The sequence below is a fragment of the Diadema antillarum genome, unplaced genomic scaffold, assembly GCF_040938485.1.
Source record: "Diadema antillarum isolate AM-2024a unplaced genomic scaffold, OU_Dant_1.0 seq00001448_RagTag, whole genome shotgun sequence".
NCBI classification, from domain to species: Eukaryota; Metazoa; Echinodermata; class Echinoidea; order Diadematoida; family Diadematidae; genus Diadema; species Diadema antillarum.
In genome coordinates this window covers 177344-192944 of record NW_027272194.1, presented here as the reverse complement: position 1 = coordinate 192944, position 15601 = coordinate 177344, and the positions used below count along the sequence as shown (strand labels likewise).

Genomic DNA, 15601 nt, shown 5'->3' with positions numbered 1-15601 from the left:
TAATAATGTATGTGTGTGTATGTGTGTGTGACAGCATTAGTTCTCTCGTGGCAGCAGAGCAGCCAAAGGGCAAAGTCCGTATGCGCAGGGAGGTGGGACCTCCTCCTTGGTATGCAGGTGACATGGGAAGAAATGCGAAGACGAAGACCGAAGATTCCAATGCTGTCTCATTTCGACACGAATTACTTGCGGATACTAGTAGTCAATACCGTACATCGTTTATTCCCGAGATCCATGGATGATGTCCCTCCAGCGCTACATGTCCTTCGTGTCTTGCAGTACAGTGTCTGCCGTATGTGTATCTATAGAAAAAACTGTAGAGGCCGTCCGCGCCTAGATCTCCCATGTAGTGAGTGGTTCCCATAATGAATCTGAATGCAGTGTTTATCAAAGAGTATAGAAGCGCACGCAGTGCGCTTCTATACTCTTTGGTGTTTATAGCTCAGGGTGTTCTCAGGCTGGGTTCACATAAAAGTCTGTATACGGTGTACGGTATACGGTATACGGTAGTCGCTATTGTTATTCGCTATTCGCTGTACGCTATCTGGGCATGGCCGGTCAGCGTCACCACCACGCGAGTCCCATTCTATTCTTCTGGCAGGTTAGTCTGGTTTCCAAACCCTTTGCCAACTGGACTCCGCGGCGACGAAGTCGCCACCTTTGCCGAAGGCAAATGCGGGACAAAATCAACTTAAACTATACTAGTTTTCGACGTTGAGGGCGTCAATATCTTGAATAAAGAAATAGTATAGGCAGAGGGTCTGGAAGCCAGACTACTTTCAGGTTGACCCAGTACAATGTACACTATCACCCGCACCATCAACATATCCCATACAGGGAGGATTTCCTCGTCCTGCACAACCATCCCAGCAAACTTATTAAAAGTTTCTAAACTTAATAGATTACATAGGAACGTACCATTTTTGTTACAAGAAAGCTATAAATTGAGTATACGAATAAAAAAACTTACCCAACTCCATCCTGGGGTCATTTGGGGTAAATCAATTAAAACTGATTATTTTTTTAATTTGTTTAATAACATTATATTTGATCATGATGCACAACACTGTATCAGAATATCAGTCTACATGTTTATTTTTGCTAAAGGGCAAATCCAGACCAAAATTTTCATTATTTCATATCACGAGAGACGGTATGCCAGGCACTAAAATCGAACAAGCACGATTCCCACTATGCTATGCTATACGCAGCTCTGCTGTATAAGGCATTTTCGAATAGTGCCCATATGTGACCAGTAGGAAATCCTATCGTTCGATTCAAGATATTCGCGTGCCCTCGAGAACGTGCACCGTATGGTGTACTCCTATTATAACGGATTGTGAACCCAGCCTTATGGGCATTGCCAGCAAACCTTAGCCTCCTCTGTGCGACTTTGGAGCTGACTTTTGGAAAAGTCCCATAAAGTTCTTTGTGATCCTCATCATGTACTGGTAATGTTCAAAGAGCCATCCTGAGCGTCATGTGTAACAACTATCTAAGATCTTACCAGTGAGATGAGTTTTTTTGGTAATGATAGAGATTTTTTTATTTATTTATTTATTTCCATTCACAGGGTGGATAGCCCTTTCAGCACAAGACTGATTTTCAAAGGGGTCCACGTAAAAATACAATGATTTACAGGGTAAAACAATACATACAAATTACATAAATAATTGTATACAACAAACATACAAGAATAAAAATAAAAATACTCAAAATAAAAAGTACAAGTATTCCTATTTTTGTTTTTTTTTTGTTTGTTTTTTATTGTTCCATATTCCACATTTCAACAAATACATAAAACATAGACATCACGATACAAAAGCCTGGATGAATTGTCACGTACAGCTTATAAGACAATAAAACATGTGAAATATGAGGAATCTACATAGAAGCATTGCTTGTAGGGTGTAGATTCCCAGATGCGGATGTGAGATTATTTCTTACTTGGGTATGTAATTAAAGGAATGACAATTTCTGAATTGGAGAAATATAAACGCCAAAAAGTAAAAAGAAAAAGAAAAAAGAAAACAATGACAACAATGTCCGCGGCACAGACTTCTTGAGTGTTGCGTGATCACCCGAGCGAGGTACAAGTCAGATGCAGTGTACAATAGCAGAGATACCAAATGTGTACAAAGGAAGTTCAGGAGATAATACAGAAATCACGAGCGAGGCACATGTTACATAATCGATAATGTCAGTAATGTGAAGTATGAACAGAGAATATCGAGGAGGATTGAAGAATATTCACTTCAAAAGCATAAAAAATGTGCCTAGATGAATTGAATTTTCTGCCAGAGTATGCAAACATTCATTCGTGATATGTATGTATGTATAATAACAACAAAAAATATGTATATTTAAAACGCAGCCTCAAAACAAATCATATCTTCTTATATTCCGTTTAAAAATACAGATTGTATCACTCGAACGAATATCATACGGTAGACTATTAAACAATATTGCACTAGAATATAAAAAACTGTTCCGTTTAAAATTTGTATTTGGTTTTGGCAAAAATATTTTACATAAAGTATTACGGAGAGAATATTGCGAAGTTTGCATGCATATTCGATTGGCAAGGTATTCAGGAGCAGTATGATGGATACATTTAAACAGGAGAATAAGATTCATTTTTTTCCATCTCCTTTGAAGAGGTTCAATTCCTGACTGATTGTATAATTCATCACTTCGTGCAAACATATCAGCATTTAGAATAATTCTCAAAGCTCTTTTCTGTAAAATAAAAAGTATATTCAGATGTGACTTATTAGCACTGGTCCATACAGAAGAACAATAATCAAAATGAGATTGAATAATTGTGTGATACAACATTTTTATAATATGAGTATTCAAAAATGATTTTGCTTTGCGAAGAAGAAATAAACTCTTAACAACCTTGCTACGAATATAATCAATATGATATTTCCAATTTAAAGTAGAATCAAAAATCACTCCCAGATATTTACATTTTGAAACACGGTTCAAAATTTCCCCACCTATAGCAAGTTTAATCAGATCATCATTAAATCTAGTCAATCGCCTTTGGGAACCAATAAGCATATATTCAGACTTTGCCGCATTCAGAATCAATTTGTTATGCGTGAGCCATGACGAAATACTTTGTAAATCTTCGTTAATTGATACAGACATAACATGAGGATCGCTAGATGAAAAATAGAGACAAGTGTCATCAGCATAAAGTGATAGTTGGCAGTGTTGTATTGCATTTGGAATATCATTAATAAACAACAAAAACAGCAGTGGGCCGAGTATCGATCCTTGAGGTACACCGAACTCGACTCTCCTGTGCGATGAAGTATATCCATTCACCATAGTGGCCTGAAGTCTACCAGTTAAGTAGCTTTGGAACCAGGACACACTTCCCTCATCAAAACCATAATGATTCATTGTACATGGCCGGCGGAACCGTGGGGCCGTGGGGGCTCGGGCCCCCACACTTGTTGTGCACCATACAAAGGAATACATAAGGTGTCATCACTTTGGGCCCCCACACTTTTTTTGTTTAACGCGGAAGTACGTATAAGTGGCACAAAATAGAAATAGATAGAGATCTTGATTGAAGTTTGAGCGCGGTAAGGTTATGTTTTTCCACAGAGGACTTTGAAAACGCTCCGCCGGCCCTGTAATATACCTTCAGTTCCCTGTGAATCATGCACAGCGATCACAAATGTCCAAATTACACTTTTAAATATGGATTTCACAGAATCTGACGATCGAAAACGAATGGAGACAGGACAAATCTGCCCTGAAAAATAGGACGCTTGCTTTTGCCATGTATTTGTATACAATCGATTATCAAAAGACAACTGCTATTTATAACAATCGATTGCAAAAATATACCAATCAGCGACTATTTCAGATGGCGAAACAATCACTTTGTAAGTCAGCAATACACAGTTAAGGCTAATAACAATCATTATAATTAATGATTACAGTAATACTACTAATAATGGTGGCATATTGTATAGCGCGCAGGTCAGATTTTCGACGCCCAGAGTGCTTTTATGCAGACATACTATGCAATCAAGCTGCACATAATAATTATGATACACAAGAACAGAGTTACACAAAATGTATTAAGTAAGGCGTATGGATGATAAGAGGTTAAAATTATCAAAAATACATTTGTCTGTTGCAGAAATTTAGCGAAGAGTCTTGGAAAGATTGTTCCATCATGCTTTCTCTAGTGCCTTAGAATTTAAATCTAAATTATGAGGTTATTCCTTCCCTATGTATATAAGGCCTGTGTCCTGACGAAAAAAGAATTGATGTGTCTTACTTGCCTTTTATGCAATGCTTTGATTCCAGATCATAATTTCTCTTTATATCTGAGTCTGGCCAAGGAGGTTCAAGAGCTGGAGCTGATCAATGCCTATAGTTATTCGAACGGGCAGAATAGCAAACTTCAGGACATTAATGCACATCACTACGTTATGAGAGATTAAAGGCGGAATATAAGTGACCTATAGAGACCATACCTTTGGCTTGTGTATTTAGAGTGGAAACGCAACACATTTAAAGAAGAGATGTTTTGGTTTTGGTGCGAAAAAGAAAGAAAAGAAAAAAAAAGCAGCACTCTGAATACAGGAGCATATTACAAAACTTATTTGAATACAAAGAGAAATCCCAGTCGTTCTTATAGTGTGTTGCAATTTTTCATCGTAATGAGTATCTACCAGGGTTTGTCGTAAGATTTGTCTTAAACCATTCAGAGGTTCTGAAGGTCACATTGCCCTGTCAAAATCCCTGTCATATACTGGATTGATGCGTATACCAAATAGATGTGCACGAAAGCTATAGTGATATTTGGGGGAATTTAGCACTTCAAATTTACGGTGCCTGTTTGCGCACGGAGTTAGGTACAATACATCATAGGCAAATCTCCCTACAGCAGGATTTGATACTGTGTAAGTATAAGGATTTGAAGGAAAGTTGAGCAAAGAAAATGGGATTGTCGGGAATTTTCTTTGCTCAATTTTCCACTAATAAATAATATTCATTCTGGTCAGTTTTTTCTGTTTGCGTTTGTTATATAAGGATTTGATTAGAAATGCACAGTTTATTTGGGTATAGATTTAGGCAATTTATGAGATTCGGAGCGTTCATGAAAATGTTTGAATCTAATGAGCATGGGTGAAACATTGGTTTAGATGAGCGTTACTATTGCATGGTTTATCCGTCAAATTTGACTGACAATTTATACCTGAAATTGTTGGAATACAAAACAGTGGCGGATCCATGCAGGGAGAGCGCACCGAGTTGCCCCCCCCCCCCAATGAATTTTTGTTAAACAAAAGAAATAAAAAGGAAAAATTGGATCCGCCCCTGCAAAAGCTGACTTTTTAGAAGCGAGAAACGTGATACAACTTGTTGGAAGCAACGTTGGCATGTATTCCTTCGAGGTACATACATGTGTACCAATAAAAGACGTGTGCAAATGATTTCATTGAGAACAACAACAACAGCAACAAATGATTGCCTACTTTATTTCTCGCCGTTTTAAAGATTGAATATAACATTTCTCGACGAAGTAAGTTCTCTGATACTGGAGTATACAGCCCGAGGTGTGCCGTTAAATACAATAATGATTATTTATGATTTGTCATCTTGGGGATACTATTATGTTTGGGATGCCTCGAACGTACGATTTTTACAATATCATCCTATGTTTACCTGTAAATCACTCAGTGTCTCGTTCTGATGCTATTAACCCTTTGCTTGCCACATTATTTCTTTTTGTCCGTAGGTATGTGAGTGAAATTTGTGCACATTTAACTTATTGACACAAAGGTTGATGTCATGTTAACCTGTCTGTTCTTTTTGTCTGTCTGTCTGTCTGTCTGTATGTATATGTCTGTCTCTCTTTCTCCATTCCTTTCTTTCATGTATAGTTTTGAATGGCTTAACATTTCTGGCAAGACATATTTTGATCTATGCGAATGTTTCACTGTGGACATTTTTTTTTTTCATCTTGAATATGTTTTTGATCAAATTATGTCACAGGCGGGTTAAATTTGAAGATTGGTTAAGTTTTTCTTTTTCCTTCGTTGTGTCCCACGGATCTGTCTTTGGAACTTCCATGGTCAATCATAAAATGTGAAACTTTGCAATACGTAACCCTACTTTCAGATATGTGTCGGAGGATATTAAACTCTATGCCAATGTGAATCGTAGCATGAATTAAGACTAACCGAAGCCCAGAAACTAATTTTGACTAGTAGAATGAATTACAGGGGACGTTACATTCCATTAAACTTTGACACCAGAAAAGACTTCCTTTATTACTGGTGTCACAATTATGCCTTTTATTGTCTCGCCCACCGGAGGTGAAGGCGAGACTAAGGGATCCAAATGGCGTCCGTCCGTCGTCCGTCCGTCGTCCGTCCGTCGTCCGTCACAAATGTTAAAGTCTACCTGCAAGACTCTCTTATGATGCATAACTTGGCAACTGTTACAGCAATGGCAGCCACACTTGGGTGATAGAAGCACTAGGGGTATCTTGATGTTATGGTGTTGTCGTAGGTCATGTGATGATGTCAAAGGTCATTTGAGGTCATATATTATAGAGAATGTGCAAGACTCTCTTTTCTACGTTAAAGATTACCTGCAAGACTCTCTTTTGACAAATAACTTCACATAAGTTGTTTAGATTACAACCTAACTTGGGTCATAGATGCACTGGGGGTACCTTCATGTTATGGTGCCGTTGGAGGTCACAGGATAAGGTCAAAGGTCATTTGAGGTCATACGTTAAAGTTTACTTGCAAGACTCTCTTATCACACGTAACTCGACACATGTTGCTACAATGGCAATCAAACTTGGGTGATGGTAGATGTCTCTTTGGAAGTTGAAGGTTACCACAAGGTCAAAGGTCACAGACAGGGGTCAACGAACTCTTAGGGCCCAATGTTAAGTCTTTAGGGCGCATTTCGTTTATGGCTCATAACTTTTGATCCCTTTATCCGTTTGAGACCAAACATGGATGGTAGATGTCCCTTGGGGAGTTAAAAGTCATTACAAGGTCAAAGGTCACAGAAAGGGGTTAATACATTTTTTTTATGGCGCATTTCGATTATGGCTCATTACTTTTGATCTCTTTGTCCGTTTGTGACCAAACTTGGATGGTAAATGTCCCTTTGGGTGTTGAAGGTTACCACAAGGTCAAAGGTCATAAGCAGGTCAATTAACTTCTGGGAGTTATAAAAGATATTAATTCCTTGTACACGAATGGGCGAGACACAATTTGGCACTTGCCATGTTCTATATGTGTGCCGTGTTGATTTTCTGTCCACGACGGTGGTGTATGTATGTCTAATTTCTGCACATTATTTTGATTGGCATATTATAGAAAAGTAGCATCTATTCCCACAAATGTCAATAATTATATGTGATTGATACTTTTACTCTTTAAATTAATTTCCGTTTCTTGATACATTATATTTTCTTCCCCATCATAAATAGTTCCATTTTCAATTAAGGAGGCTGCGAAGTCCTGCGTAGAAGAAGATGTCGAGCGTCGTCGTCAACAACAATGAATCCGACATTGCCAAGGACGGGAAGGGTGACGCATACGTCAAAGTGGCAAGAAATAAGATTGACACCCTGCGAAGCGTTAACAAAGATAACGCCGAGAAAATCTACGATGAAGTGGCGCGAGAATACGACACGGTAATTATGCCCTAACGCTTCGTTTTGGGGGTCAACAGCCTGATGCCTTTTCTATTTCGATCACCCATTTGGGAATGATTATCCTATCGTATGGAGACAATGATGTGTATACCAGAAATATAAAGTCAGAGGTCAAATATGTCGGGGGGAGTAGATTCATTTGTTGTATACATTTTGCAGTGTAATCGAGTCGATCATGTTATTACTGGTAGTATCAACGATAACACGTTACGTGTTTGCAGCATGGACATTTTCATAATTCGTCTAGCAAAGCTTCGTTCAACTTGCTGATATGTCAAACGGTAACTGGGTGGGGCTGTTTATGTAAACAACGACTCCCTAAGTGCCTGATCTTCAGAAAATCTTTCGAGATTAGATCCACATGTCCTTCTCATGTACAGAATGGCATTATGTATGTACATATGTATTATATATATATATATATATATATATCTTCCATATATATATATATATACATACATATATATATATATATATATATATATATATCCCTAGTTGGCACCTTAGGGAGACATATTGGGGGGAAGTGTCTTCATTAGGGAGACAACTGGTCATTAAGGAGACAATTTTCGTGTCTCCATTGCGTAAATTGCCATTGAACATGTATTTTAAAATTTGCATATAAAACAAATGGAAATGTCTTCCAAATGACCCATCTAGGAGTATATATATATATATATATATACATATATAGACGGATAGAATCACCAATTGTGTATATGTGTATATATATATATATATCTTTTAATATACAAATGATACTGGCACAGGTCCGTCAACAATCCTATATGCAGAATATCACTTCTGTTCCAGAGGCTCACGTCGATTTTCAGCATATGATTATGCAGATGACTATAATCCAATAAACATTTGGTTTCGTCACCAGCCCTTTGATCACGAAAACTGATGTTACGTTGTTTTCCAATTAAGACAAAGGAAACAATGAATAAGATTATGAATTTATTCTCTTTAAACAGATAGTTGAAGCTATATATTACAATGCACCTGTACTGACAACCAATGCTATCCGCGGAGTAGAGCTGAGGAAAGAAGCTGCAATTCTTGACATAGGCTGTGGTACTGGCCTCGTGGGTGTAGAGGTAAGTTGAATTCAGAAGGGGCATTCCAGACAATTCATATGATTTCAAATCATGTCGTGCATAACTCAGTAATTACTTGCACATTTGGGTCGGGGTGGGGTGGGGCGGAATTTATTGTGGTCCTGGAGCGGATAAACCAATACTCTGACAAACCCAAAACATAATACACTGAACAAAGATGGTGGCTTGGGAATTTAGATTATCCAGTAATTAAGCAATGTAATTTTATTACAATATCACATGCTTAACAAACCCACCAGTGTGCTTTCTTTTTTTGTTTTGTTTACTTTTTGTAGGCATCCAATCCAATCAGTATTCCTTTGTGAAACTGCTATGTCACCGTCCTTGTTCATTGTGATGTGTTATAATTTTTGTTTAACATTCCTATTTGTCATAATCCAATCTACTGTAAATTCTGAAACTCTGTATTATAGTTTAGCCAAGACGCTTAAAGGCAAAGGTCTAAAATCATAATTATTATTGAGGTCTCCTTTAAGCAAAGGGTCCGGCTTGCTATATAAAGGTGCTTGTCAAGAAATTTGCAAAATCTGACGATTTTCAAACTTGAGAGTGAAGGTTTTTGTGAGGAAAAGTCTTATTACCAAATTTGACAATAATGCATGGACTTATAGTTCGTTGCCATCTGCCAACGAAGACGGATTTTTAACTTAAAGTTCAGACATGGTACTTGCAAGGCAAATTGTTTCCTTTTTTTTTCGATCAGAACTTTAACGCTTTCCTGAGAGATACATTACGGGCTTATCGTCACTGGCAATTGACAGGGGTAATGATCACTGTTATCACACAATATAGGGCAGCGTGCGGTCTCATAAGTTGCTTATTTGAACAATTCAGTATTCTTCTTCCATAAGAAATAAAAACTGCAAAGGCTCCTCAATCTGCAGAGTATGAAAGTTCATTACCCAAAAATGACTCGACAAGTAGAAAGTTGAGCCCTTTATCATTTCAAAAATCGGGAAACTTTCTTTGGCAGCGGACAAAATCGGTATTTTGCTGAACTATATCTGGAGCAGGAGTGAGGTGTAAAGAACATCAGTGCCTTTTTAAAAGTTACGCCACAGCTCGGTCGGTCTGCCAGTGTTCCGTATAAAACAAAAACAAAAACAAAAACAAAAAAAAAGTTTGTCTGTGATCAGTACCATTGACCAATTGCTTTCTAATTCACACTTACTTCATCATACTTACTTCATCTGATTAGATGGGAAAGCATGGTTATAAGAACATGTACGGGCTTGACCTCTCGGACGAGAGCCTGAAAGTGGCAGCGGAAAAGGGAGTTTACAGCCAGACCGTCCAGGCCAACTTTGACGGAAACTGCCGGCTGGACTTTCCGGATGGTAACACGGCTATTTCGAAATAATTACTTGATGACAGGCCTTCTTAGACTTAACCCATTGTTTACTGGAAACGGGTTCATGTGTTTTGTATTTACCTATAGTGAAATTTGCAAGAACTCGAAGGCAAATAATGAGCAAGAATCTCCGAAGCAGACTTCCAACGTTTAATGCTAACATAGTAATGACATAGGTATATAAATGATATAGGATATAGATAGAATGTATGATATATGTACATCAAAATATACACATTCGTCTTGCTTTCTCTTGAAGCCAGAATTGAAAATAATTGAAGTGGTCCTCTTCATGGTTATGTTACGTAAAATTTACAGAAATACATGCCAATCCAGTGAATGCAACAATATTAGATGGCCTCCATCAAAATATGTGTAACCCATGTGTAACACATCGGTGACGCTTTAGGAAAATCGGACAGTCTGCTGCAAGCTTGGCAAGAGTTATGAATTTTCGTGCCACCATTTCTGGATGAGAAGACAACAACACTTTTGTATGTCACAGTAGATCTTACTCTTTTATTTGAGCCTGTTTAGTACTTTACGATTTGAAGACAATTATGCCCAAACAAAGTACAAACTGACCTCATGCAAAAGACATACGAAGGAGACTGATTCTAAGAATGACGGGATCCAAACTATTGACGAAATATCTGAATTTTCGTGGATTTCTCAATAGTTGAAGCTGAAGGTATAACATGATGTGCTCCTCATGATACTGAATTAAAGTGTGCGTGTGTTGTGTGTGTTTGTGTGCTTGTTCTGTCGTACCACGATGGAAATTTTTGATATACAGAAGATGTACAACGCAGATGATTTCTATTATAAGCCATGCTCTTTCCTGGTTTAATGATCTCCCTTCAATTTTCCCTCTCTTGCTCACCCCTTCCCCTCCCCCCCCCACTCTGTGACCCATTCTTTCTGTCTCTCTATTTTTCATCTATTGATCTGTAAATTTATCTATCCCTTTATCTTTGTATATCTAACTATATCTATCTCTCTATCTATCTCTACTATAATCTTCGTCACTATTTACTCTTTTTCTTCTTCATCATCTTCTCGGTCATGTTCTATTTTGTCTTCTTTGACCTCTTCTCTTCCTGCTTAATGTTTTTCTTTTCCTTCTCCCCCTCCTCAACCTTCCATTTGACAGATTATTTCGACGTTGTAACAAGCACTGGCTGTTTTGTGCCTGGTCACCTAAATGGCGACAGCGTGCCCGAGATGATTCGCCTGACTAAACCCGGTGAGGGCGCACTACACCACAATAAATTCAATTGACATTGTTATGGCGATATTGCGATTTTGTCATAAAATAATTGTTTGTCATGTCGGAATCAAAGGACCGAAGCCTGAGAAGAGTTTCCTCTTTTAACATCGGGTACTGTGAGTGGAACATGAAATAATATGTCGAAAATACCGATTTTGATAAAGTTTCTAACATCATCTTAACTGTCATTTGTATTGTTATTGTGATTGCATTATTATGCTTAGTTACCATTTTCATTATCATAATTGTATTACTAGTAGCGCATGACTTCTTGTCTTGTTGGTATAGTAAGATGAAATGGTGGTGGTAGATATCCAGTCGATTTGGATGATAGGACAGGGTTAAAAATGTAGCCTGTGGTAAGTGGTGCAGTTGTCATAAGCAAGTCTGGCAGCGTGATATTAAAGGGTATAAAGCTTCTTTATAGCGTATGGCCTTGTCCGCGGCAGCTGATGGTACATACAGTGAAGTGTGCTTTCTGAACAGTGTAGTTCAGTCTGGACATTATCAACCCATTGGCAGCATGGTGACATGTTTCCCTAGCAATGATTCCTCTAGAATACTGTTTAATGTCATGAATGCACAGACAAGAAAGTAACAAATCCTCCTGCAATCAAAATCTTTGGTTGACCTCTATTGATGCTTTTTGGTTAGTAGCTGCCTATTAAACCAAATCAGTCTATACATACTTCATGAGAGTATGCATCTCATGGTTTTACTTTTAAATCTTTTAAATTTTTCTTGATTTTTTTTTCTGCACTCTGTTTAAAGGCCACACCACTAACAAAAAAAGTTCTCCAGATATCTTCATTCATATTCCATCCGTGACGTCATCCTCCTGTAACACTGGTGCTGAACAATAGACACAATCCTGTGCCTTACCATGCATTGCTATTACTACCTGCACTTATTCACAGCGGCATCCCGAGTTATTATTTTTTTTTAATGAAAAATAATGTTTCTGACAAATAAGGCACATAAATGTCTGTTGTTAATAGGCTCAAGTGTTGGATGATCTATACGTGGAACGAAAATCAAAGGGAACGAAGCGATAGTATTGGAATAAAATTTGATGCCACCAGCAGGTAAAATTAACACAGGATCATTGCCCTGCGTCACATTCAGCAATGCCGATGACAAGTTGAGGACGAGTCCCGAGTATACTCGGGCAGGGGTCTATGGGAAATGCACGTTGTAGTAAAATCAGTCCGCCCTCAACGGGTTAAGAGGTGTGCATAGGGGGATTTGACGTAGGACCTGGAATAGTCCCTTTTCAATTATTCTAGAAGTATAGCTTCAGGTAATAGACCTGCCGTATATACAGAAAGACCAGTCTATGATATAGGACAGAAACCAGCTATAGGAGCAACGGCAGAAAGTTAACTGTTTCCGTACGGGAACCTGGAGGCCTGTGTATTACATCTATGGACATTATAATGATGCAGTATGAAAGTGTGTAGTTGGGATCTTATTAGCCAGAGAGAGAGAGATGTGCCCAACAGTGTTGAATCCTAAAACTTAGGGCCATCAGGACTTATTACTCGTCGCGTGTCAAAGGTTGCATTTCATATGATTAAATCTATAGAAACTCATTCTTTTCAACAGTAACTTTGCGGGGTGGTCCTTAACACTATTAGACGAATGACTGAACGTTTGGCTCTTCTGCTGACTCCCTGAAAGAACGGGGTTGGGTTTTACATCGCCAATAGTAAATGAGAAGTTTAAGTCGAGAAGCGGCACTGATTATTTTGTGTAGGTAGTCGCGACAACCCCGAGTATTTACAGCGAGTATACGTTGCTGCATGGATGTACCATTAGCCATGATATGTCTACTTATCCCTGCAGAGACTGCATTACAACGAGGAACATTTTCCTTTGTTGCCATTAAAATACGAATACGAGAGGCTTTTGAGAAGGAGCTTTAGCTGCGCTCAATTGTTACGTCATCGACTGACAAACAATGCCTATTCAAATCGAAGATACTGGGAGGGTATGGCCTATTTACAATAGGCGTTTTCACATCAGCCCGATAAAACTCTAAGCTACAGATAATTTTTCGCTATTGCGAATTAGCGCGATATTTCATTTCTTATTCACATCAGCCCGAAGAGAATAATTAGTCCGAAATTTTTTTTTCGAGCTAATTCGACAGCTGAGTATCGTGCAAACAGCATCAGTAATGTGCGCATTTTCAAAAATTTCTCATAATTATGCTCTGTGTGCAGTTTGCCTCAATAGGTGTTTGCACATCAGCCCGATAAAAATACAAGCTCGAGATATTTTTCGCAGAAAATAGTCAGCAAAATAGCGCGCTATTTCGAAACATCGGGCTGATGTGAAAACGCCTAATCGATCGGGTCACACATGCTATGCATGATGGGATGCATCGCGCTAATTTCTTGAGGCGTTTTCACATTATCAAATAGCGCGCTAGTTCGCCAATTATCCCGCTATGTCAGAAATTTCCCGAGTTGGCCGGACTCGATAAATTTTCTCGACCAGGAGCGATACAATTAGCGCGCTAATTTGTGTTCACATCAAATAGCGCGCTAATATTTCGTGGTCGGGTTAATTTCCCAAGTCAGAAAATAGCGCGCTATTTCGAAACATCGGGCTGATGTGAAAACACCTATTGTTGAATATTTAAATGACCCAGGCTATTAAGTGAGGCCTGACCCCGTCGATTTCGTGAAACATGTATTCTTTGCATGTTTCCCACATCGTCCAATTGAATTATGGATCATTCTTTCCTCGTAACAATGGAAAGCTGAAAGCTAATTTCTTTAGAGAGAGGCCTACTCCTTTAGTAGCATTGGTGCTACTCGTAGCCTTATGTCCTGCGTCGTGTCGTATAATAGTGTTGTACTCGGTCACAATTTTTGCGATACATGTACTACTGTGGGACTGGGAACACTAGCGTAGTGAAAAAAAAAATAGGTAAAGTAATATGAAAAATATAGTAAGCGCGCCGCAAGTAGAGGCAGGTACGAGTGAGTGGTGACTGTCCTTCCTCGCTCCATTAGATTTTGATGACGACCCCGTTACTTTTTTTATAAGATGCCGGAAAGACCTCGATTAGAGGCTGTAGTCCTATTGTAGTCTTTGCATTCTAATGTTTTGTTCTGCATTCTATTTTCTCCCCTCATTATAATTGGCAAAATCTTTCTAGGCTACATGTTAAGAGGATTGTTCGTTTATTCATTGCGTTTGTCAGGCCGTCTGGAGGACGACAAGCAGACGTTCCTCCAAAACCAGATTGTATAGTTATACTGTAGTTGCTCTTCTCATCTTACGTATTTTAGTGATTTTATTTTGGTAGTTTCGTCGTCATATTATAATAGATATAATACATTCCTCTAAGAATTGCTGTTATGGCAATTGATAATATCTTACCAGATAATCTGTATCAGAGTGGCAATGATTGACTATCATCCTTGTAAATAACGTCATTTACCATTTTACCAAAATTATCATCATCACTTTGTTTGATGTTTCAACAGCTATGTCCTTGTATTGTTTCTTTTTTTATGTCATAATTCCTGGGGTTTTTTGTTGAGTTTTGTTTGCAGATGAAACATCAATGTGGCTTCATTTGGCATTGTTTGTTTCTATTTAACATTTTCATTTGGTGCGTATCAAGCAGTGATAAATTATGTCCTCTTCCTTTTTCTTTCGTCCAGGTGGACATCTCGTCCTCACAATCAGGGAGAATTGCTTTGAAGAGGGCAGAGGGGGTATAAACCTGAAGATTACCCTAATTGATCTCGTGCAGGAAGGGAAAATCTCGAAAGTACGCCACGAGAGAGGACTCTATTCCATAGACAACACCGAGGGTGGTTCAGAATCCCAGGGGCTTGGCCTGGTTTATCGTGTACTCTAATCCTATTTTTGACCTCTCTTGATGTCCGCCTGGACCTATGTCTGGACATGTTGAATATAAAATAATGGACACTGGATGTGAAGCATGGTTCAATGCATGCCATTCAAATAGAGATACGCTATCATAGATATTGATAGATATAAAATTAATGTGTGCAAAGTACATGCAGGCGTGGCCTCGTGGCACGCATGAGAATTGCATGTAGTCGTGGCATTTAAATATAACGTCGTAACTACTACTGACATGTATATAGGCCTATAAA

General features: G+C 38.5%; 1 protein-coding gene across 1 annotated transcript; it reads left to right on the top strand.

Annotated features, from left to right (window-relative positions):
- Positions 1–7534: 7534 nt before the first annotated feature.
- Positions 7535–15339, top strand: LOC139709546 (methyltransferase-like protein 27). Its single transcript, XM_071621502.1, has 5 exons — positions 7535–7696; positions 8695–8817; positions 10037–10175; positions 11343–11435; positions 15140–15339. The coding sequence occupies exons 1-5, from the start codon at positions 7535–7537 to the stop codon at positions 15337–15339; spliced, it is 717 nt and encodes a 238-aa protein (XP_071477603.1).
- The last annotated feature ends 262 nt before the right edge of the window (positions 15340–15601 follow it).